This window comes from Schistocerca americana, chromosome 2, assembly GCF_021461395.2.
Source record: "Schistocerca americana isolate TAMUIC-IGC-003095 chromosome 2, iqSchAmer2.1, whole genome shotgun sequence".
Taxonomy (NCBI): domain Eukaryota; kingdom Metazoa; phylum Arthropoda; class Insecta; order Orthoptera; family Acrididae; genus Schistocerca; species Schistocerca americana.
The window spans coordinates 648,940,062-648,965,039 of NC_060120.1; the positions used below are offsets into that span (position 1 = coordinate 648,940,062).

The 24,978-nt window shown below is 42.8% G+C and overlaps 2 protein-coding genes across 2 annotated transcripts in view; one reads left to right on the forward strand and one right to left on the reverse strand.

The window, feature by feature from the left end:
• Positions 1–16,488, reverse strand: part of LOC124594276 (adenylosuccinate lyase) — a 52,683-nt gene extending 36,195 nt beyond the window's left edge. The window contains exon 1 of the mRNA XM_047132641.1: positions 16,312–16,488. Coding sequence (XP_046988597.1) covers positions 16,312–16,488 — 177 coding nt within the window. The remainder of the gene's footprint in view (positions 1–16,311) is intronic.
• Positions 16,489–16,495: 7 nt separating this feature from the next.
• LOC124596483 (protein snakeskin-like) overlaps positions 16,496–24,978 on the forward strand; it is a 53,115-nt gene continuing 44,632 nt past the window's right edge. The window contains exon 1 of the mRNA XM_047135628.1: positions 16,496–16,575. Coding sequence (XP_046991584.1) covers positions 16,522–16,575 — 54 coding nt within the window. The 5' untranslated portion in view covers positions 16,496–16,521. The remainder of the gene's footprint in view (positions 16,576–24,978) is intronic.

Consider the following 24,978-nt stretch of genomic DNA (forward strand, 5'->3'; position numbering starts at 1 on the left):
ATCGTCAGGCAGAGAATCCGAAATCAGATATTGGATTGTAAAGCATACCCAAGAGCAGATATAACTCAGGTCATAACTTAGTAATGATAAAGAATACGCTGAAGTTTAACAGACTAGTTTTGAAGAATAAAAGCGCAAATGATTGAGATACGGAAATTCTAAGGAATCAAGAGAGAAGCTGAAGTTCTCTGAGGCTATGGATACTGCGATAAGGAGCAGCTCAGCACGCAGTTCAGTTAAAGAGGAATAGACGCCTCTAAAAAGGGCCATCACAGGGGTAGAAAAGAGAACATAGGTACAAGGAAGGTAACTGCGAAGAAACCATGAATAACAGAAGAAATTCTTCAGCTAATCGACGAAAAAAGGAAGTACAAAAATGGCCAGAGAAATTCTGGAATACAGAAATACTAGTCCCTTTGGAATGAAATAAACAGGAAATGCAGGGAAGCTAAGGCGAAGTGGTCGTATGAAAAATGTGAAGAAATTGAAAACAGAAATTATTGTCGGAAGGACTGACTCAGCATACAGAAAAGTCAAAACAACCTTGGTGAAATTGAAAGCAAGAGTGGTAACGTTAAGAGTGGAATGGGAATGCCACTGTTAAATGTAGGGAGAACGTGGATAGGTGGAAAGAGTTCATTGAAGGCCTCTATGAGGTGGAGGACTCGTCTGATGTGATAGAAGAAGAAACGGGAGTTAGCAGGGATGAGATAGGGGATCCAGAATCAGAATTTGAAAGAGCTTTGGACAACTTAACATCAAATACGGCAGAAGAGATAGATAACATTCCATCTGAATTTCTAAAATCATTGGGGGAAGTGGCAACAAAACGACTACTCACGTTGGTGTGTACAATATACGAGACTGGTGGAATACCATCAGACTTTCAGAAAAACGCCATCCACACAATTCCGTAGACACCGAGAAGCCGACCAGTGCGAGAATTATCGCACAATCAGGTTAACAACTCACACATGTAAGTCAGGATCAATTAGATGACGATCAGTTTGGTTTTAGGAAAAGTAAAGACATCAGAGAGGCTGTTCTGACGTTGCGGTTGATAATGGAAGCAAGACTGAAGAAAAATAAAGACACGTTCGTAGGATTTGTCAACCTGGTAAAAGCGTTCGGTAGTGCCAAATGGTGCACGATGTTCGAAATTCTGAGAAAAATAGGGGTAAGCTACAGGGAAAGACGGATAATAAGAACCGAGAGGGAATAATAAGAATGGAAGACGAAGAACGAAGAGCTGCTGCTGTTCAATCTGTACATCGAAGAATCAGTGGTGGAAATAAAAGAAAGGTTCAAGAGTGGAATTACAATTCAGGGTGAAAGGATATCAATGATAAGATTCGCTGGTGACATTGCTATCCTCAGTGAAAATGAAAAAGAATTACAGGGGCTGTCGAACGGAATGAACAGCCTAATGAGTACATAATATGGACTGAGAGTAAACCGAAGGAAGACGAAAGTAATGAGAAGTGAAAGAAATGAGAACAGCGTGTAACAACGATAGAACTGGGGATCAAGGAGTGGATAAAGTTAAGGAATTCTGTACCTAGGCAACAAAATAGCCCATGGTGGAAGGAGCAAGGCGACCATAAAAAGTAGAGTATCAGTGGCAAAAAGGTAAAAATGGCATTCCTGGCCAAGAGCAGTCTACAAGTATCAAACATAGGACTTAATTTGAGGACGAAATTTCGGAGAATGTAGGTTTTGAGCACAGCATTGTATGGTAGTGAGTCACAGACCATGTAAAAAGTGGAAGAGAAGAGAATCGAAGCATTTCTGATGTGGTGCTACAGAAGAATGCTGAAAATTCGGTAGACTGATAAGGTAAAGAAATGAGGATGTTCTGCGCAGAAACGAGAGGAAAGGAGTATACGGAAAACGTTGACAAGAAGAAGGGACAGGGTGACAGGACCTATGTTAAGAAATCAGGGAATAATTTGCTTTGGTACTAGGGTGGAGCTACAGAGAGTAAAAACCGTAGAGGAAGACAGAGATTAGAATACATTCAGCGCACATGAAAATGTTGGCACAGAAGAGGAATTCGTGGCGGACCACATGAAATCAGCCTAATGGAAACAAAAACCACGTGAGAGTACCCATATAAGCTGGTATTCTACGGACGAACAAAATAAGATTAACTCTTTACTTCTGGCCAACGTACATCTTTCAAGTCATTTGCTTTCTTCATTTTTATGATTCTTCCAGGACAACCAACTGTACATCAATAGGAACGTTTTACCTTGTGTTTACTCTTGAACAAAAATAATTTCTGTATACTAGTTTTTCGCGTAAGATCAGAATCAGAAGCTCGTTATTTCTTAAACCTCATACCTCATAGTTGTTGTCGAGTACATTTGTTAGGGAAATGTTTTGGGAGGATTTCCAACAACATTTAAAGGAAGCACATTTTCTAACTCATTACAAGGTGGTTTTCGTGCACTATGTCTAGAGACAGCATTAGGCATTCAAGATTAAACACGAAATAGAACTGTATGCAGCTGGCCTGTATGACTCTTAAAACTGAAGTGGAAACGATGATTCAAAAATGGTTCAAATGGCTCCAAGCTCTATGGGACTTAACATCTGAGGTCATCAGTCCCCTAGACTTAGAACTACGTAAACCTAACTAACCTAAGGACATCACACACATCCATGCCCGAGGCAGCATTCGAATCTGCGAGCGTAGCAGCAGCGCGGTTCCGGACTGAAGCGCCTATAACCGCTCCGTCACAACGGCCGGCTGGGAACGAAGACTGGTTACGCTGGTGCTGGGTGTAATGTTCTATCATTTATAATTTGATACAAAAATTAATTCTGGAAAAGCAGTATGATTTTTGCCAACTTAGCAAGCTGAGGGATTCGAACCCTTGACAAAAACTCGGGCCCCCATGAAGCTTGAGCACCGAAGATTCCGCCCCCGCCCCCATAGTCGGATCTGTATACAGATGGCGGTAGTATGGTGCATTGACGGAGCTGTCATTTGTACTCAGGTAATTCAAGTGAAAAAGTTTTCGACGTGATTATGGCCGCACGACGGGAATTAACAGACTTTGAACGTAGAACAGCAGTTGGAACTAGACACATGGGACATGTTGTTGTTGTTGTGGTCTTCAGTCCTGAGACTGGTTTGATGCAGCTCTCCATGCTACTCTATCCTGTGCAAGCTTCTTCATCTCCCAGTACCTACTGCAACCTACATCCTTCTGAATCTGCTTAGTGTATTGATCTCTTGGTCTCCCTCTACGATTTTTACCCTCCACGCTGCCCTCCAATGCTAAATTTGTGATCCCTTGATGCCTCAAAACATGTCCTACCAACCGATCCCTTGTTCTAGTCAAGTTGTGCCACAAACTTCTCTTCTCCCCAATCCTATTCAATACCTCCTCATTAGTTACGTGATCTACCCACCTTATCTTCAGCATTCTTCTGTAGCACCACATTTCGAAAGCTTCTATTCTCTTCTTGTCCAAACTGGTTATCGTCCATGTTTCACTTCCATACATGGCTACACTCCATACAAATACTTTCAGAAACGACTTCCTGACACTTAAATCTATACTCTACGTTAACAAATCTCTCTTCTTCAGAAACGATTTCCTTGCCATTGCCAGTCTACATTTTATATCCTCTCTACTTCGACCATCATCAGTTATTATACTCCCTAAATAGCAAAACTCCTTTACTACTTTAAGTGTCTCATTTCCTAATGTAATCCCCTCAGCATCACCCGATTTAATTTGACTACATTCCATTATCCTCGTTTTGCTTTTGTTGATGTTCATCTTATATCCTCCTTTCAAGACACTGTCCATTCCGTTCAACTGCTCTTCCAAGTCCTTTGCTGTCTCTGACAGAATTACAATGTCATCGGCGAACCTCAAAGTTTTTACTTCTTCTCCATGAATTTTAATACCTACTCCGAATTTTTCTTTTGTTTCCTTTACTGCTTGCTCAATATACAGATTGAATAACATCGGGGAGAGGCTACAACCCTGTCTCACTCCTTTCCCAACCACTGCTTCCCTTTCATGCCCCTCGACTCTTATAACTGCCATCTGGTTTCTGTACAAATTGTAAATAGCCTTTCGCTCCCTGTATTTTACCCCTACCACCTTCAGAATTTGAAAGAGAGTATTCCAGTTAACGTTGTCAAAAGCTTTCTCTAAGTCTACAAATGCTAGAAACGTAGGTTTGCCTTTTCTTAATCTTTCTTCTAAGATAAGTCGTAAGGTTAGTATTGCCTCACGTGTTCCAACATTTCTACGGAATCCAAACTGATCCCCCCCCGAGGTCCGCTTCTACCAGTTTTTCCATTCGTCTGTAAAGAATTCGCGTTAGTATTTTGCAGCTGTGACTTATTAAACTGATAGTTCGGTAATTTTCACATCTGTCAACACCTGCTTTCTTTGGGATTGGAATTATTATATTCTTCTTGAAGTCTGTGGGTATTTCGCCTGCCTCATACATCTTGCTCACCAGATGGTAGAGTTTTGTCAGGACTGGCTCTCCCAAGGCCATCAGTAGTTCTAATGGAATGTTGTCTACTCCCGGGGCCTTGTTTCGACTCAGGTCTTTCAGTGCTCTGTCAAACTCTTCACGCAGTATCGTATCTCCCATTTCATCTTCATCTACATCCTCTTCCATTTCCATAATATTGTCCTCAAGTACATCGCCCCTGTATAAACCCTCTATATACTCCTTCGACCTTTCTGCCTTCCCTTCTTTGCTTAGAACTGGGTTGTCATCTGAGCTCTTGATATTCATACAGGTGGTTCTCTTTTCTCCAAAGGTCTCTTTAATTTTCCTGTAGGCAGTATCTATGTTACCCCTAGTGAGATAAGCCTCCACATCCTTACATTTGTCCTCTAGCCATGCCTGATTAGCCATTTTGCACTTCCTGTCGATCTCATTTTTGAGACGTTTGTATTCCTTTTTGCCTGCTTCATTTACTGCATTTTTATATTTTCTCCTTTCATCAATTAAATTCAATATTTCTTCTGTTACCCAAGGATTTCTATTAGCCCTCGTCTTTTTACCTACTTGATCCTCTGCTGCCTTCACTACTTCATCCCTCAGAGCTACCCATTCTTCTTCTACTGTATTTCTTTCCCCCATTCCTGTCAATTGTTCCCTTATGCTCTCCCTGAAACTCTGTACAACCTCTGGTTCTTTCAGTTTATCCAGGTCCCATCTCCTTAAATTCCCACCTTTTTGCGGTTTCTTCAATTTTAATCTGCAGTTCATAACCAATAGATTGTGGTCAGAGTCCACATCTGCCCCTGGAAATGTCTTACAATTTAAAACTTCGTTCCTAAATCTCTGTCTTACCATTATGTAATCTATCTGATACCTTTTAGTATCTCCAGGATTCTTCCAGGTATACAACCTTCTTTCATGATTCTTGAACCAAGTGTTAGCTATGATTAAGTTATGCTCTGCACAAAATTCTACCAGGCGGCTTCCTCTTTCATTTCTTAGCCCCAATCCATATTCACCTACTATGTTTCCTTCTCTCCCTTTTCCTACTGACGAATTACAGTCACCCATGACTATTAAATTTTCGTCTCCCTTCACTACCTGAATAATTTCTTTTATCTCGTCATACATTTCATCAATTTCTTCATCATCTGCAGAGCTAGTTGGCATATAAACTTGTACTACTGTAGTAGGCATGGGCTTTGTGTCTATCTTGGCCACAATAATGCGTTCACTATGCTGTTTGTAGTAGCTAACCCGCACTCCTATTTTTTTATTCATTATTAAACCTACTCCTGCATTACCCCTATTTGATTTTGTATTTATAACCCTGACCAAAAGTCTTGTTCCTCCTGCCACCGAACTTCACTATTTCCCACTATATCTAACTTTAACCTATCCATTTCCCTTTTTAAATTTTCTAACCTACCTGCCCTGCATGGGACATTCCATTTAGGAAATCGTTAAGGAATTCCAATATTCCGAGATCCACAGCGTCAAGAGTGTACCGAGAACAACACATTTTAGGCAACAATGCGTGAAATAACCGCAGAAATCAATGTGGGACGTACAATGAACGTATCGCTTAGGATAGTGAGGAGAAATTTGGTGTTAACGGGCTGTGGCAGCAGACGACCGACGCGCGCACCTTTGATAACAGCACGACATCGCCTGCAGCAGCTCTCCTGGCCTTGTCATCACATCGGTTGGACCCTACACGACTGCAAAACTGTGGTCTGGTCTGCCGAGTCCCTTATTTCAGTTGGTAAGATCTGATGGCAGGGTTCGAGTGTGGCGCAGACCCTAGAAGCCATGGATCTAAGTTGTCAAGGCACTGCGCAAGTTGGTGGTGTCTCCATAACGTTGTGGGCTGTGTTTACATGGAATGGACTAGGTCCTCTAGTGCAACTGAACCGACCACTGACTGGAAATGGTTATGTTCGGCTACTTGAAGACCATCTGCAGCCATTCATGGACTTAATGTTGCTCAATACAACGATATCAAGTCACCATTAGCACTGTAGGACATTTCTATTCGCCAACAGGGTGCGAGAAGAATGACTGCTTCAATTCCATTGTGTGCACTGTAAGCTAGTGCAATGTTGTGTTCGCAGTTTCTGAGGGAGCGATGCGTAGTGCAGTTCAAGCCAATTTCTAGTTTCTTCACTTAACACTGCTTTGGAGACTTTGTAAACACGCATTCGCAGAATAACTGGCGTCTACTTCAAGCGTCAACAAATTCTGGTTTGACAACATTTCCTCCATGCTCTCCCGTGGCAAACAAATCTGTGACTATTCGTGCTGCTCTTGTTTGTATACGCTTAATGTCCTATTTAAGCGGTATCTGGTATGGGTTGCACACACTTGACCAATATTTTTCCACGGTGATGACCTACAAAAACTGGGAAACGGGTGTCCAGTGATACCAAATGAATCAGTTTGGAGCTAATGGGATACTGATGGGTTGCTCGCCATGAAATCTGACACGTGGATTGCCATTGGCAGTTGCAGGCGAGGGCATTGCGCTAAGTGTCTGCGGTAAGATGAGTTAACGCGGACGTAATTAGGCCAGCCTTAGCATCGGCGTGATAACTGGCTGGCTCCGCCGGCCTCACCAGCAGTTTCCTTCGCGAATGCTGACGCCTGCGTCTTTAGCGCCCGTTTCTCATATTACGACTTTCTAAGGGGGTCATAAATACAGCTTGTGTGATCTGGTGGAACACTCAGCGAACCCCTGAAAGGGAAGGTTTAGGCAATTACTTTTAATGTCACAGCCTGCGTGCACAAAAGGACACAATATAAATGCAAAGTTCTGATGTGTAATGAGTCGATGACAAATGGACCTTCGGTTTCATTCGCTGGATCATTATTTCTCTCGGCAGCACGAAAGAAAAGACTTTCCAGTGAACTCACATATCACCTGAGTATACTGCCTATTACAATTACGTAGATTTATACTGCAGTTCACTCCTGACGTGCTCCTCAATTGAGTGGAATCCTCCTGAAAACGCCGGACCGCAACGGAGTTTAATTATTGTGCAATAATTTAATTTCTATATTTTATTTCCATTTGCTACCTCAGAAAACATCCGTCCCAATTATTTTTAACTGAGCTTGTAGCCTAAGAAACAGTAATTAAATTATAAGGATGACAGGCGAAAGAGGCAGCTTAGTATTGTCGAGGCGAAATCTTCGTGTGTGTGTGTGTGTGTGTGTGTGTGTGTGTGTGTGTGTGTGTGTGTGGGAGGGTGGGTGAGGGGTGGGGTTGGAGAGGACGGAAGGTGGTTTCTCACCCCTTTGACCGAGCGAGGTGGCGCAGTGGTTAGACACTGGACTCGCATTCGGGAGGACGACGGTTCAATCCCGCGTCCGGCCATCCTCATTTAGGTTTTCCGTGATTTCCCTAAATCACTCCAGGCAAATGCCGGGATGGTTCCTCTGAAAGGGCACGGCCGACTTCCTTCGCCATCCTTCCCTAATCCGATGAGACCGATGACCACGCTGTCTGGTCTCCTTCCCCAAAACAACCAACCAACCAACCCCTTTGATGTAACTAAACCATAATTAATTAGGTAGATGACACATAACAAACCATATCTTTGCAAATAGATGGTTGAAACTGTTACCATAGAAAATGAGAACTGCTTGTTGTCGTTTCCAAAAGTTTATAATATCAAACTTGCAATCAGTCGAATATTCTCAATCCATGACAGATCATGGGAAAAGTGCATAATGGTTCCTTTTGCGTCGTCTGTTCAAAATGGCTCTGACAAGGGAACCTCCCCATCGCACCCCCCTCAGATTTAGTTATAAGTTGGCACAGTGGATAGGCCTTGAAAAACTGATGGGGAGGTTTCCTTGTGAGCACTATGGGACTTAACTGCTGTGGTCATCAGTCCCCTAGAACTTAGAACTACTTAAACCTAACTAACCTAAGGACACATCCATGCCCGAGGCAGTATTCGAACCTGCGATCGTTGCGGTCGCACGGTTCCGGACTGTAGCGCCTAGAACCGCATGGCCACTCCGGCCGGCTGCGTCGTCTGTACTGATGGTATATAACTGATGCAGTGAGCGATGAGATGCCAAACTTCAGACTACATTCGAACCATCTCTACTCGTCAAAAATATCTCGGGGCGATTTGCGCCGTCGTCTTTCTGTAGACAAGTCAACACGAGCCGAATGAAAGGCCCCTAGACGAATCGGTTCCTGAAAGGTAGGGGATTAAATGAAAACGATTGCGTGTGACATCAAACCTCTCTCTTATGAGTAAGACATATTGTGATGACTCTGAGACAAGCAAACAAGTTTCAACAATAGCTGTAAATAACAGTAAAACATCTGTTTGACTGAATACAGGTTTTAAAAAAAAAGTATTTCGTATTTTAAGAGATTGTAGTACTGACCAAAACAAGGCGAAAATGTCGAGTGAATATGAGCTCTAAAATGAATGCTTTACGAGCTATGAAGCTTTGTTCAGTACACGACAGCAGTTACATAGTAGTGAAGATGAACAAGTGCTCATAGCTCTAAAGGTCCGCATATTGTAGGATATGTTTACTGGACATTTGTTTCTTGTTTTGATCCATGCTACCACCCCTCAAAACATATACTATGTAGGTAAGCCGAGTGTTTTCACCGAAGGAGAATGGCACAGAGCACATACACACAAATCCGTTTTCTGTCGCAACGTCACTTTCGTGGATCACCGGACAAAGCACACCAAATCGCAAAGTAGCTTCCTTCATTTCTTTGATATTTTCCAAGCCATCGACATTGTGTGAAAATAGTGTTACTATAGCAAACGTGCCGCACGCCCGGAAACATTGGACCTTACTACCGTATGAACGAAACGCTGAAATACATTAGATGTAATCACAGTTGCGAATATCGACAGCCATCGGCTGCATAATGGGATGACGACAATGAAAATTTGTGCCGGACCGGTACTCGAACTCGGATTTCCCGCTTATCGCGAGTGGCAGCCTTGCCATTAGACTATCCGACCAAGCTTCGTGGCCACAACTAACCTTCCGTATGTCCTCAATCATGCGTCTAGAACGTGCACTCGTACGTCCCTTTGTATCTTCCCGTACAGGAGAGACATTTTAACTAAAAGCCGCTTGCCCGGTGCGGCGGATACATACGATATGGGAATAAACATAATGAATGTATGAGTACAGACTGTAGGCTCATAGTTGACGACATGGAAGTTTGGGTCTCGCAGTGAAGCATGCTCGGATAGTACAACAAGGCGACTGCTCGCGATACGGGTGAAATCCAGCCTCGAGTCCTGGTCCTGCACGAATTTTTAATGTCGTAATTCCATTGTACAACTGATTATTGACCATACTCGCAATTACATATACACTTCGTGCATTTCATAACAGCTGTAGTCGCCATATTGCCTGTCCCTTCGAGCATGCATGCGTGCATGAGCATAGGAACACTGCGTCGTACTCCTGAACGACATAGGAAATGCAATATCGTAAAAAGGTGAAAAGTAATTCTTTAAATTTCCTTTGCTTTTCAACTTTTGCCGTCCGTACTTGATTTTGGACACCATAATAAATCAACTCTACATTATCTGTGCTGCTCCGTGCAAGCATCTGCGTCGGACTTGTAAAAACCGCAGATACATAAGGCACTGTTGCATCAAGTGCATCAAACGAACGACGTGGCGTCGGCCGGGTGGACGAGCGGTTCTAGGCACTACAGTCTGGAACCGCGAGACCGCTACGGTCGCAGGTTCGAATCCTGCCTCGGCATGGATGTGTGTGATGTCCTTAGGTTAGTTAGGTTTAAGTAGTTCTAAGTTCTAGGGGACTGATGACCTCAGCAGGTAAGTCTCATGGTGCTCAGAGCCATTTGAACCATTTTGAACGACGTGGCCCCCACTGGTAGTTCTTCCGCAGCAAATAAACATCCCAACATCGACGTAAGTCACTTTTGAAGCGCACGGATGAGCGCCGTCGAGGGTAATCAATATGAAACAGCTTCCCATACTATTTATTACCTGTAGGAGGCTACGGCTGTACATGGGATAGTGGCCGTCTTGAACGTAGAGATAGTTAAAACACTAGGGAAAGGAGCAAAAAACGACATATAGACGTATGCCTGGAAAAGCGTTCTAATGGAGTTACACACACTAGAAGGTGGAGATCAAAGATTTTGACAGTGACACCGGTATTAGCACTAGGCAGGCGTCGCGCCAGCATGGAGTAAGCCAGATGACCTTGTGGAACATTCTCCACGACGACTGCCACTATCCTTACCCCTTATAATGCGTGTCGCCCTTATTACCTATGCATCTCTCTCCGTGGTGGTCGTTTTGTCGCTGGTTCGTCCAAGGGTCACCACGGTGCTGGGATTTTGGTCATCCATCCTACTTGCAAGTGAGACTACCTTTACAGAGGGCAATATCGTCAACTTTCACAATACCCGCCAGTGAGAAACGGCAAATCTCCGTGATATATGGTGGCAACAAACCATCAGAGCCGGTTTAGCCTCAATTTGTGGACGGGGATTATTGGCGACCTCCTCGTGTGACCAGTCATCCTCCCACGCCGCCTCACAAGCGAGTCATATCTGCACTTCCTGCGGGTGGCCGTGCCTCCTCTGCCAGAAGGTGTGCCTTTGCTGACACGAAGGGTAACGCGGCTGCCACACGGTGGTACTACAGCTCACTGCCCTGTTGAGTTTGGAGCTAGAAAACTAGTACACACACAACATGCTCACTTGCCTTGTGCGCTTTTATGTGTGCTTTCATCATTGAAACCTACACTGTCAAAGATCTATCTCCACATTCGAGTAAGTGTACCTCCCTTGGAACGCATTTCAGGCCGTATGACGTCTTTTTCTCCTTCCCCTCTCAGGGATCGCTTACCTACAGTCTGTCACCACTAAGCAAAATCGGCCTGTAGTTCCATACACATGCCTTCGACTTTATCGCTACGTTCGCCCAACATATTCCTTTGCACGAATCTCATGATACCCGCTCACAGTCCAGCAGTGCCTGGTAATGACATGCACTATAGGACTCCGGTGATCGTCCATCTGTCAGTGTTACATTTGTCTTAAGAATTACAATGCAGGAAAACTACTCTCAGATTTTCGTTAGTAAAATGAGCATATTATACGTAGGTTTTAATTTTCTTAAATTGAAGTGTGTGATGGAAAGATATTAATTTTCTAGTAATAAATTTTCAAAAGGGTAGCTGCAATCACGTCTTCGTTCTGGTCGAAACAGTCATATTTTGCAGAAATACAATTATTGTAATAAATTCCATTTGTATTTTTGCTGCTGGAGCCCCCTACCCTTTTACTTGTTAATAGTTGCAAATTCCAACTCAGCTGCAATTATTTTATTATAAACATAATCAACAACGATTAACGCCCACTGTGTGGTTAACAGAATTCATCACTGCAAACTTCGTTACGTATGATGGAACTGGTGCACGGTTGTGGTGGTTTGGGGCCGTGCATTTCCGTACACCAGACACGAGGATCCATTCGCTGTACTATGTGGTGGTACTTGTCGCATCCTCTCCATGAAACGATCTAAGACGTTCACATATGCGTCTGCAGTCAATGTCACGTCTTAAGGCAGGTACTCCTTGTGAATGATTCCCTTCCCATAAAAGAAGGTAATTAGCGGTGTCCTGATGTACAGCTTCTTGCACCTACACATTTTTGGATTCCAGTGCTTCGCCTCTTCTATTCTGTATCGTACGTCAGGTACCACGACTAGTCTCCTGTAACGATCGGTTCAGGAAAGGTGGCATTACTACCCACCATGTCGATAAGATCCCTGCACGCCTCCATCCTACCCTGTTCCTGTTTCCAGTCTTGTCGTGATGTACTACCCCTGAACATCGTTTGCTCTTGCAATTTTTCGGTTACAGCTGTATAAGCACTCTTGTACGACACTCCCACGTGCTCCTCTAACATTGGAACCTTCCATAAACGACCTGTTGCACATCTTTCACGCTGTCTCGAGCATCATGGAAGCGCATGTATACACACTTTTTAGAAACAAGGTTTTCCATACTTCTTGTGCAGCATTTCGTAACATTCTTCAGCCATTGTCACAAGTATGAAGTCAAAATTCACGTTCGTGCGGCGAATACGATGCATGTCTGGTGGTCGTGTGGACCCCTACATTTTCTGAATAAAAATAGTTATTTGAAACCTTAAAGGTTTTCGGAACGGATCCTCTATTTGTCTGTGGAGCCTTGCTGACACATTGGCGAGTCTCTTGTTGTTTGCTCTGTCGGTGATTCCTTTAGAAGAAGGACTCGGCCGACTTCCTTCCCCATCCTTCCCTAATCCGACGAGACCGATGACCTCGCTGTTTGGTCTCTTCCCCCCCAAATCAACCCAACCCAGCTCCTTTAGAAGACTTGCTGTAAATAGGCCAGTACCTCCATCGATTCTCCCGTTGCGAAGTGTTTTCCATCTTGACGACGGACGTGAAATTCCCCTTAGTAACTTATTATAACGTCACTGAATCCATTCCACTCCATATTATCCTTAACAGCATAGCGGTACACCATCGTTCGACAACGCGCACACACAAACTTCACGTCTGGTCACCCATAATGCTTCGAGAATGAGAAATAACTGACAAAGGGCCAATAGCACCAAGTGAAACACACGGCTGCAATTCATTCCCCACGTTTTTGATGACAGGTTACACATGGCAGAATATATTTTCAGGTTGAGAATACCATATCGAAATATTGTATAATGGCATAAATGCTCTCTAACTTTTACCTATATGGCAGTCTTTTTCCACCAACACAGTACCTCATAACCAGAAGAAACAATAATATTTATCGGTGCCTAATAGAGTGCACGGTTATCGTAAACGGCAGACACAGCTTCGAAAGTAATAAAAATGGATTCAGTCAGGTTATAGTAAGTTATTAGGGGACATTTCACGTCCGTCCTCAAGATGAAAAACACCTCTCAATGGGAGCATCGAGGGAGGTACTGACCTATTTACAGCAAGTCTTCTAAAGGCGATGGGTTGGGTTGATTTGGGGGGGAAGAGACCAAACACCGAGGTCATCGGTCTCATCGGATTAGGGAAGGATGGGGAAAGAAGTCGGCCGAGCCCTTCTTCTAAAGGAATCACCGACAGACCAAACAACAAGAGACTCGCCAATGTGTCAGCAAGGCTCCACAGACAAATAGAGGATCCGTTCCGAAAATCTTCAAGATTTCAAATAACTATTTTTATTTTGATAATGTAGGGGTTCACACGACCACCAAAGATGCATCGTATTCGCTGCAGGAGTACGTCAATACGACACTGACAGGTCTCGCACAACAGTGTGGAGCTCTTTAGCTTTCTAGGCTGTCTCCAGATGTAAATATTGTTCCTCTGTCTAAGAGCTTTGGTCACACATAAAGAAAACAGCACTGTACTACCACCTGTCATATGAAATCAAATACGCTATAAATATTTCCTCTAAAACGGTTTTCAGCTTTACAGCAAAGGACTTGGAAGAGCAGTTGAACGGAATGGACATTGTCTTGAAAGGAGGATATAAGAAGAACATCAACAAAAGCAAAACGAGGATAATGGAATGTAGTCGAATTAAGTCGGCTGATGCTGAGGGAATTAGATTAGGAAGTGAGACACTTAAAGTAGTAAAGGAGTTTTGCTATTTGGGGAGCAAAATAACTGATGATGGTCGTAGTAGAGAAGATACAAAATGTAGACTGGCAATGGCAAGGAAAGCGGTTTTGAAGAAGAGAAATTTGTTAACATCGAGTATAGATTTAAGTGTCAGAAAGTCGTTTCTGAAAGTATTTGTATGGAGTGTAGCCATGTATGGAAGTGAAACATGGACGATAAATAGTTTGGACAGGAAGAGAATAGAAGCTTTCGAAATGTGGTGCTACAGAAGAATGCTGAAGATTAGATGGGTAGACCACATAACTAATGAGGAGATATTGAATAGAATTAGGAGAAGAGGAGTTTGTGGCACAACTTGAAGAGAAGAAGGGACCAGTTAGTAGGACATGTTCTGAGGCATCAAGGGATCAGAAATTTAGCATTGGAGGGCAGCGTGGAGGGTAAAAATCGTAGAGGGAGACCAAGAGATGAATACACTAAGCAGATTCAGAAGGATGTAGGTTGCAGTAGGTACTGGGAGATGAAGAAACTTGCACAGGATAGGGTAGCATGGAGAGCTGCATCAAACCAGTCTCAGGACTGAAGACCACAACAACATCAACAACAACACGTTCATATAGGCCCTACATGTGTTCTATTATTAACTACCGGTACGCACCTTTTATTAGGTTATAATCTTGAATTTTTTTATCCCTTGTAATCCAGCAAAGTACTTCCTCAGTCCAGCCCTTTTGCCTGGCTACATGTCCCGACCATTTCCATTTCATTTTCATTTGGTCATAATTATGTCTTGTGATGTACTTTGTCATAATCAGGAACTTTGTGTGTTTTCTTTAATAAGATTTTTTTTTAGCAGAGATCCAGACTTCCAAACATTTTTTCACGCAGTGACGTACTCTCGCACGCGTGCAAAATCTCTCTCGCCTGAGTACACATTTCCACTAGCACGCTACACTGTCTGAGCGGTAAGAAGGGAAACTGCGAGCGCACCACTTCAAACACAGTGAAGTCGCGCAAGGAACACTAAACGTAAAACGCCACACACCGTTTGGTGGCTAGCGGAGTATATATGTAGATGTAGATGCACTGTAATTCCGTCGTCCGCCTGTTCCTAGCCTCCGATCAAACGTGGGCGATGACACAAAATGTTGCGAGATGTCCATTACTTGTTTTCAGACGGCAGGCGCAGATGTGACAGGATTACGATGTGCTTGGTGCACCTTCTCCCCAAGGCTGGCCACACGTGGTCGACTGCAACCTCGACGACGAGTATGTCTGCCCTCAAGCGTCCATGCAATCCAAGATCAGGCCGCTGCCATATTAGAATGCCCCAATCCAGCATTGAGCCACTGTTGTTGTTGTTGTTGTGGTCTTCAGTCCTGAGACTGGTTTGATGCAGCTCTCCATGCTACTCTATCCTGTGCAAGCTTTTTCATCTCCCAGTACCTACTGCAACCTACATTGAGCCACTATCGCATTCGAATGTCCCACAAATCTGGATATTGCACGACTTGACCAGCTGGCCACATCGAGACCCACAATTAGGCCCATCCCAAACTCCTTCAGTTCCTTATAACGGCCTCACACGAATATGCAGCATCATCATGTCCTTGGAAGTAATCACTCAATATAGCTGAGGACTTCTTACATACCCTACCACACCTGGTAACAACTCTAAAGGAGGACAACAGTGGTGTACTCTGCTGGGCTTCAAATGGCTCTGAGCACTATGGGACTTAACTGCTGAGGTCATCAGTCCCCTAGAACTTGCGACCGTAGCGGTCGCGCGGTTCCAGACTGTAGCGACTAGAACCGCTTGGCCACTCATACCGGCCTCTGCTGGGCATTCTACGTGACACAGAGAACTGCAACTCTGATCATTTACATAACAGTCGATGATTTGTACTTGTTCTGACATGCGACCATATCCTTTGGGTGCTTCATTTTTTTGGCAGGCAGTGTATCTGTGTTTGATACAATACAACGGCAGAAAGGCAATAGAAGTCCGCTGTCAAGAGGGAGAAGTGATGTTTTGGCTCTGTCACGACCTCATTATCGAGATAAAATACTGCAAAGACACCACTATAGAAGTGATGTGTCGTTTCAATTGTTGTGGGAGACTGCGAAGTTCAGCGAACTGTTGGGATGGACCGCTATCGCGGTGCGGTGTCATTGCCAACAAGCGCTCTCCCTGGCAGCCCAGTGGGCATGTCGCAGTGTGGCAGCCCAGATATGGCGGCGCTGTGATCCGCGGCGTCACAGAGGGAGCTCCCGACAGGTGTGTCGGCGTTATCGGGTGGCACGAGTTATCTACCGGCCAGGCCATAGCTGCAGCCACGCCAGGACCCGCCATTGTCGGCTGAGACGTGACGCGCGCGGCACCACCATGTCCGCAAAGATCCTCAGCATCGCCTCCATCTTCATCAAGCTGCTCAAGCTGGTGAGTACCCACACGGCGCCCGGCCCCCCTCTGCACGCGTGGCGCCACAAGCAGCTGTACCAGCAGCCTAAAACCGTGCGCACTTTCATCACACAGTGACACATTTCTCGAAACGCTCAATGGAGGCGTTACTGGATTTCTGACTCACTCTCAGGTAGTTCGTCCGCCACGAACAAGGAAAGGGATCTTACAAGCACTAATGAACATTCCGTGACATTTACTGTCATCGCTGGCTGAAAAATACGGAGGTTGTGGAAGAGTGAACTGTTCTTTCTTGCCGTACTTTGTGGTCTAGCAGCGGCCTCTCATCCTCCAATTACCGAGAGATTTTCAGTGTGGTGTTCCAATGATACTGGTAGAGTACATGCTATTTCAGTGTAAACGCTGTCGTTGTGGAACTTCTTTACTTCGGTTTAAACACGCGTGAAGACTTACTTTTTTTTCTTTTTGAAACGCGCAACTTAAGGTTTCTTATGAGCTTACAATGTAATTATAAACAAACAATATTTTAACTTCAAGTTCAGAAATTCCAACTCACTCTCCAATTGGGATATGGTTAAAGAATTCCATTTGTGGTGCCCGTCACATTCCCTGTATGGACGTCGACCAGCCAGTTACGAGCATTTAAAACTGTAACTCATAAGAAGCAGGCCACAATGCAATGCGCACTGTTGGCTGGCTCTTCAATCACAAAAATTAGAAACGATATCCCCCCCATTCGCTAAAAAGTTAACTTACCTGTGCGGTGTATTATACTTATTGAGCTTACACGTATCTGTTTACTGCAGATGACTTATGCGATCGTGTTAATAAGAGAAGCGAAGCGTTGAAATCCTTTCTTGGTGTGTGAGTGAAATCTAGACGCTGTTTATCCTAAAGTTTAAATAAAGTAGCGGGATGAATCAGTTCTTCCTCGTATCACGTTATTACACATGTCAGCTTGTAATAACAGATACTTATATGAGAATAAAGAATAGGAATGTCACCAAAAACTAACTTACGTACGGTATTTACTAAGCGTCAGCACGCGTGTAGTATAGTAAATTTCATACTACTCCCGCAGATCTCAACCATTCACATTACAATACGGATTTAAGTTATCTGTGGTATGACTGTGTAGTGGAAGACGCAGAACTTGAAACTCCTAAAATGTGAAGCTGGTCTGTCAACTGAATTAATACCTATTCTGCTTTATTCCAAAGTGCGACTTCATAAATACGTTTTTGACAGACACATACAGGCAAGTGTTTGCTCAGAAAATTATCGCCAGGAGTCATGACAGCATAAGTGAGACCTTTGAGAATGAATATAAATATACAGCATTATAGGAAGACTAAACCTAAATCTTCCATAATTCCAAAGTCATGAGCCAAACATGCAGAACGGTCTTTCCCAGGGTAGTGCATTGATTTCAATAGTTTTTATTTAGTGAGACCAAAGCGAAGCTATTCATAGATTAGTTTTTTACACATATGGGTAAATGTGAACGCACAACATGTGTTACACAAAATAATCTGATTCCCTCAGTCATTGTTAGCAAGCTGGGTAACACTTGCTCCTGAGTATTAAGCAATGTTTGCAGTTGGACTGGTTACTCTTGCGAAACAAAACACAAGGCATTAAACTAAATGCTGAAAATGTAGACAGACACAAAGGTACCTGGAGGGTGCCTCAGAACCCCGTAGTACGCCCAATGATGTTTCCGCGCTACATTAAGGAGTCAGTATATCACATTTACAGGCTGCCATAGACCCTTTGCAATTGAAGCAGTTCCCTGTGACAAAACCAAACATCATGAAAATTGGACTCTTACACGTATATGGCTGCAGGAGGTTCTGGAGCGCATATCTCGGAAACGGGTTTCGAAAAACAAATCAGATAATATGTTTAGTAAATTTTAGTTTCCCGGTGATTTCCGGTAACAATATTAAGACACCGACCCAATCCATGACGACAGAAAGAAAATACTTCACACAGCTGTGGATAGGAAATAGACTCGTGTTCGGCAGGTGCGAGGTTCCTATCCATCGACACGATGGGGTAAATATTTCTTAACCTGTATTCTTGTCTGCCATTCTAGTTTCAGCGATCCGGGATATCTCAGTGTAACAGACCAGTAATTAACCAGCACAGTCCTGGAAGCGATCAGAGCTGCAGGACAGCAGGTGACTCGCGTCACGATATCGCACAACGACGCTACAGATAAGAGCAGGAGGGAAGCCTGTCATGACTCATTCATACATCTGCCCTGTTTTTCTAAGATCGTTGGTAAACGTTTCGCTGCGACTAATCTCAGTCTGTTTTTTTTTAAATTTTTTTATATTGTTATAAATGACCTGTCGTCGTCGTCGTCATCGTCTTCCTTTCAAGGATAAGGATATTGGCTGTTCTGAAGTCACAAAAAAATCATAACCATTTTTTTTCCGAGGTCTTACAGTATCTCTTTTTCCCATTCGGCTTGTAGTTCAAGATCTTCTGGGAAATTCTACGACCTGTCCTTTTCATGCATATTTTCTCCAATTTTCACGATACTTCTGACATTTTTCATTCATATTGAAGATATTTAATTCTTTTCTAGTATCTTTATTACTAATCGTATCTCTTCTGCTGTAAATTGTAAATGTATTAGCCATCGTGTAAACTATTATTTTTATTTTTATATCATAACCTTTAGATAGTTCTTAGGTCCGGCAAGAAGAATATTTTGTGATTCAAATGTAGTGTTCTGTACCCTGCTATCAATTTAGATACGAGTGTTGCCCAGTAAGTACTGCACCGCATTTTTTCTTCAACAATTCTTCACTGAACGTAATGAGAATTACACACACGAAAGAATGGTAATCTCCATCCTGTTCTATGGCCTTCCTCCAGCGCGAAACAAGGGCGTGTATGCACTGTCGGTACCAATCCTTGCCCTGGTGGCGGAGCCAGTGCTTTGCTGTGTGAATCACTTCCTCATCTTCTTCTTCATCTTCACGCGATCAGGCCCAGAGGACCGCGCGCCACCACAGTTAGAGCTCTCCATCCGTCTCTGTCTTCTGCTATCTGTCTCCAGTTTTCCGTGACTCCCAGCTGCAACAGGTCTTCTCTCACTCCATCGATCCACCTCTTTCTAGGTCTTCCCACTGGTCTGCTGCCTGACGGGATCCAGTCCATTGTGATTTTGGGCCATCTTGTTGCCTCCATTCTAACAACATGTCCAGCCCATTGCAGTCTTTTGCTTCTCATCACTCCCAAGATGTTAGGCTCCTTGTACAGCTCTTCTAATTCAGTGTTATGGCGTCTTCTCCATTCTCCAGTAGTCTGATCTCTGACTGGTCCAAATATTTTCCTGAGGACTTTCCTTTCAAATGTTAGCAGTCGCTTAAGGTATTGTTTTCGAGTGCTCCAGGTTTGAGAACCATAAAGTACTACTGGCATTATTAATGTCTTATACAACTGTAGCTTTAGTTGTTGCGGGACACTTCTACATTTTAATATAGGGTCTAGAGAGTGATAGTATCTGTTTCCCGCCTGCAGTCGTGCTTTTATCTCTGCTTCAGTTGATGTTACTTCTGTAAAAAATGATCCAAGGTATTTGAACTCTTTCACATGTTTATACCTGGTGTTGTTCACAATTAAATCTTTAGAGTTCTGGATCTTTCTTCCTATGGTCATATACTCTGTCTTTTCAGAGCTAATTTGTAGACCGATCCTAGCTGCCAATAACTCCAAGGTCTGGATACTTCTCTTCAGATCTTCTTGTGGAATGTCGTCTGCATGGGCCAGATATGTAATGTGTTCATTACCAATTTGAATGCCCTTGATGTTTTCTTTGTTGAAATCCCGCATTACCTTCTCAAGTGCCAGGTTGAAGAGGACAGGTGATAGCCCATCTCCTTGGCGTAATCCTGTTACAACTTGGAAGCTTTCTGTCATTTGATTGCCTACCTTAACCTTAAGTTTTGTGTCATTTAGGCATACCTCTACCAGTTTGACCAACTTCTTAGGTATACCAAACTCTGTCATAGTTCTAATCAGGCTAGGTCTATGTATACTGTCGTAAGCCTTCTTGAAGTCTACAAACAGGAGATGAATCACTTCCTCATAGTCCTCAAAATGTCTTCCACGAACGGCATCCTTTAATGGCCCTAACAACTGGAAGTCCGAGGGGGCTAGGTCAGGGCTGTAGGGTTGATGGGGTAGCACTGTCCAACCCTGTTTTGCGATGTGTCCAGCAGTCCTCAGACTTGTTTGGGGCCGAGAGTTATCGTGTTGCAGGAAAACATCTCCTGGGTTACTGTAGCGCCGAAGTCGCCGGAAGCGCGTGTTGAGTTTTGTTAATGTGTTGGCATATGCTTCTGAATTAATGGTACTACCTAATGGCATCACATCATTGAGAATCACACCTTCACAGTCCCAGAACAATGTGATCATGATCTTACTCGCGCAAGCAGTTAGTTGAATTTTTTTCTTGTGTGGGGAGTGGCGCCATTCCATCGACTGTCGTTTTGTTCGGGCTTAAAACGGTGAACCACACAAAGTTATAAAATACCGTCGTATCGTCTTCTAGATGCCTATTATCGGTCAGGTTGTGTCTCACTTTGATATCTAGGAACAAAAAGCACAAAAAGTCCTGTATTTCCGAAAATCTACTTTTCTAATCAGTATAAGATGGACAGAATACGTAAATAACTAATCAAAACAAGCGTACATTTTTAATTCAGTATTTATTTTTAGAAAATGAAAAATAGGTAAAATGCACGAAACGTTTCAGTCAGATGTAATCATGTACTACAGTCACACATTTTTCACTTCCTGTAATAAATATCTATAGGGCATAGCTGAGAATTAAGTAGTATGACAGTGTAAATAACTGATAGGTTTTATTCATAGCACAAAAATAGTGAGTGAAGCTTTGAAATACAATCTAAAACAAGAGATCAACCACTGATTCGTACTGACATGTTCTCTACAACTTAACGCTTTACTAGAATGAGCACAAGAAGAGTACAGCGCAAAAACACTTCTATATTAATACGTTACTATCACGGAATCCAATACCAGTTGCAGGGTGCCAATGTAACACGTTAGAGGGGCAACGAAATTTTCATTTTCAATACTTCACATTATTATTGAGCGAATTTAAAAATTTTAAATTTTGTCAAAACTACTCATTAAGAAGTATAATCTTATGCTACAAGTTTAACACAATAAGATGAGTATTATAGTTAGAAATTGTGTGTTAGTCTTGAGGCAGCGCGCACGTTATTCATACAGCATTTGAGAATTAGAGCACCTAGCGACTTCCAATAAACCCAACACATGATTTCAAACTCTACGAAGCTTTTCGGTGCTAACCCCCCCCCCCCCCCAACATTTTTAGTACTCATGCAGTAGTACTTCAGCATCAGACATGAAGTTTTAATTTATTACTTCTTTACTGCTAACTCAATTCGCAACTCACTTTGCGACACACTTTGTAAATCGTTTCTGTCTACATATATCGATGAACACACCCGAAGAATTATAGTATCATTGTACGAAGCATAGTCCAGGATATATGACGTCATTAACATCAAGATGCGTGAAGAACTTGCTCTTGTTTAAAACAGAACGCAAATTGTCCACACTATATTCATCTAACGTTTCATAATGAGAGAATTTAGCGACTTCCAACAAACTTTAAATGTAATTTTAAACCTATTCTAAACTTTTTTCTCGCTCAACGTCAAATATTTGACACATTCTCTCATTTGCAAAGTAATCACACGTGTAAAGCTGTTCTATGTATTGGAGTTCGATTATTTAAGGAATCCGAATTTACTGGTTCTTACTCAATGTGGTTTGGTTTGCATCCAATGCGTCACTAACGGAAGACTGCAACGAAGACATTCTGTGTACGATAATCCCTTCGTCAGTGCCGGCACCTCCACCAGCATATTACTATCAGAATAGTGCTCTTGGTCCGGTGGTAACGCCACCCACAACTCTCTTCCTCGTTAATATCTCCAGCTTGAAAAGAAATATATCTGCGTGTGTCTATTTGCCAGTAGCGACCATTTTAGTTTCAGTCTAAGAATTAAACTTTCCGTAATACAAAACAACAACATCTTTCATATGTAGATGTAGCCACCGTAACTTTGGATTTTACTTCTTTTATGTCCTATTACTGGATTGTGCGCTGGAATGAATAACAGTCGCTACGCTCACATATTAGCTTGAATTTCTCTAATTCTGGAATTTTTATAATTAAGGCTATCTGCGAAAGAAGGTTATATACATGGAAGAACCCTGGAGATACTAAAAGATTTCAGAAAGATTATATAATGGTAAGACAGAGATTTAGGAACCACATTTTAAATTGTAAGACATTTCCAGGGGCAGATGTGGACTCTGACCACAATCTATTGGTTATGAACTGTAGACTAAAACTGAAGAAACTGCAAAAAGGTGGGAATTTAAGGAGATGCGACCTGGATAAACTGAAAGAACCAGAGGTTGTACAGAGTTTCAGGGATAGGATAAGGGAACAACTGTCAGGAATGGGGGAAAGAAATACAGTAGAAGAAGAATGGGTAGCTTTGAGGAATGAAATAGTGAAGGCAGCAGAGGATCAAGTAGGTAAAAAGACGAGGGCTAGTAGAAATCATTGGGTAACAGAAGAGATACTGAATTTAACTGATGAAAGGAGAAAATACAAAAATGCAGTAAGTGAAGACGGCAAAAAGGAATACAAACGTCTCAAAAATGAGATCGACAGGAGGTGAAAAATGGCTAAGGAGGGATGGCTAGAGGATGTAGAGGCTTATCTCACGAGGGGTAAGATAGATACTGCCTTCAGTAAAATTGAAGAGACCTTTGGAGAAAAGAGAACCACTTGCATGAATATCAAGAGCTCAAATGGAAACCCAGTCCTAAGCAAAGAAGGGAAAGCAGAAAGGTGGAAGGAGTATATGGAGGGTCTATACAGGGGCGATGTTGTTGAGGACAATATTATGGAAATGGAAGAGGAGGTAGATGAAGATGAAATGGGAGAGATGATACTGCGTGAAGAGTTTGACAGAGCACTGAAAGACCTGAGTCGAAACAAGGCCCCGGGAGTAGACAACATTCCATTAGAACTACAGACAGCCTTGGGAGAGCCAGGCCTAACAAAACTCTACCATCTGGTGAGCAGGATGTATGAGACAGGCGAAATACTCTCAGACTTCAAGAAGAATATAATAATTCCAATCCCAAAGAAAGCAGGTGTTGACAGATGTGAACATTACCGGACTATCAGTTTAATAAGTGACAGTTGCAAAATACTAACGCGAATTCTTTACAAACGAATGGAAAAACTGGTAGAAGCTGACCTTGGGGAAGATCAGTTTGGATTCCGTAGATATGTTGGAACACTTGAGGCAATACTGACCCTACGACTAATCTTAGAAGAAAGATTAAGGAAAGGCAAACCTACGTTTCCAGCATTTGTAGACTTAGAGAAAGCTTTTGACAATGTTGACCGGAATTCTCTCTTTCAAATTCTGAAGGTGGCAGGCGTAAAATACAGGGAGCGAAAGGCTATTTACAATTTGTACAGAAAGCAGATGGCAGTTATAAGAGTCGAGGGACATGAAAGGGAAGCAGTGGCTGGGAAGGGAGTGAGACAGGATTGTTGCCTATCACCGATGTTATTCGGTCTGTATATTGGCCATCAGTAAAGGAGAAAAAAGAAAAATTTGGTGAAGGAATTAAATCCATGGAGACGAAATAAAAACTTTGAGTTTTTCCGATGACATTGTAATTCTGTCAGAGACAGCAAACGCCTTGGAAGAGCAGCTGAACGGAATGGACAGTGTCTCGAAAGAAGGGTATAAGACGAACATCAACAAAAGCAAAACGAGGACAATGGAATGTAGTCGAATTAAATCGGGTGATGTTGTGGGAATTATATTAGGAAGTGAGACACTTAAAGTAGTACAGGAGTTTTGCTATCTGGGTAGCAAAATAACTGATGATGGTCGAAGTAGAGAGGATATAAAATGTAGACTGGCAATGGCAAGGAAAGCGTTTCTGAAGAAGAGAAATTTGTTAACATCGAGTATTAATTTAAGTGTCAGAAAGTCGTTTCTGAAAGTATTTGTATGGAGTGTAGCCATGTATGGAAGTGAAACATGGACGATAAATAGTTTAGACAAGAAGAGAATAGAAGCTTTCGAAATGTGGTGCTACAGAAGAATGCTGAGGTTAGATGGGTAGATCACATAACTAATGAGGAGGTATTGAATATAATTGGGGAGGAGATTGTGGCACAACTTGACTAGAAGAAGGGATCGGTTGGTAGGACATGTTCTGAGGCGTCAAGGGATCACCAATTTGGTACTGGAGGGCAGCGTGGAGGGTAAAAATCGTAGAGGGAGACCAAGAGATGAATACACT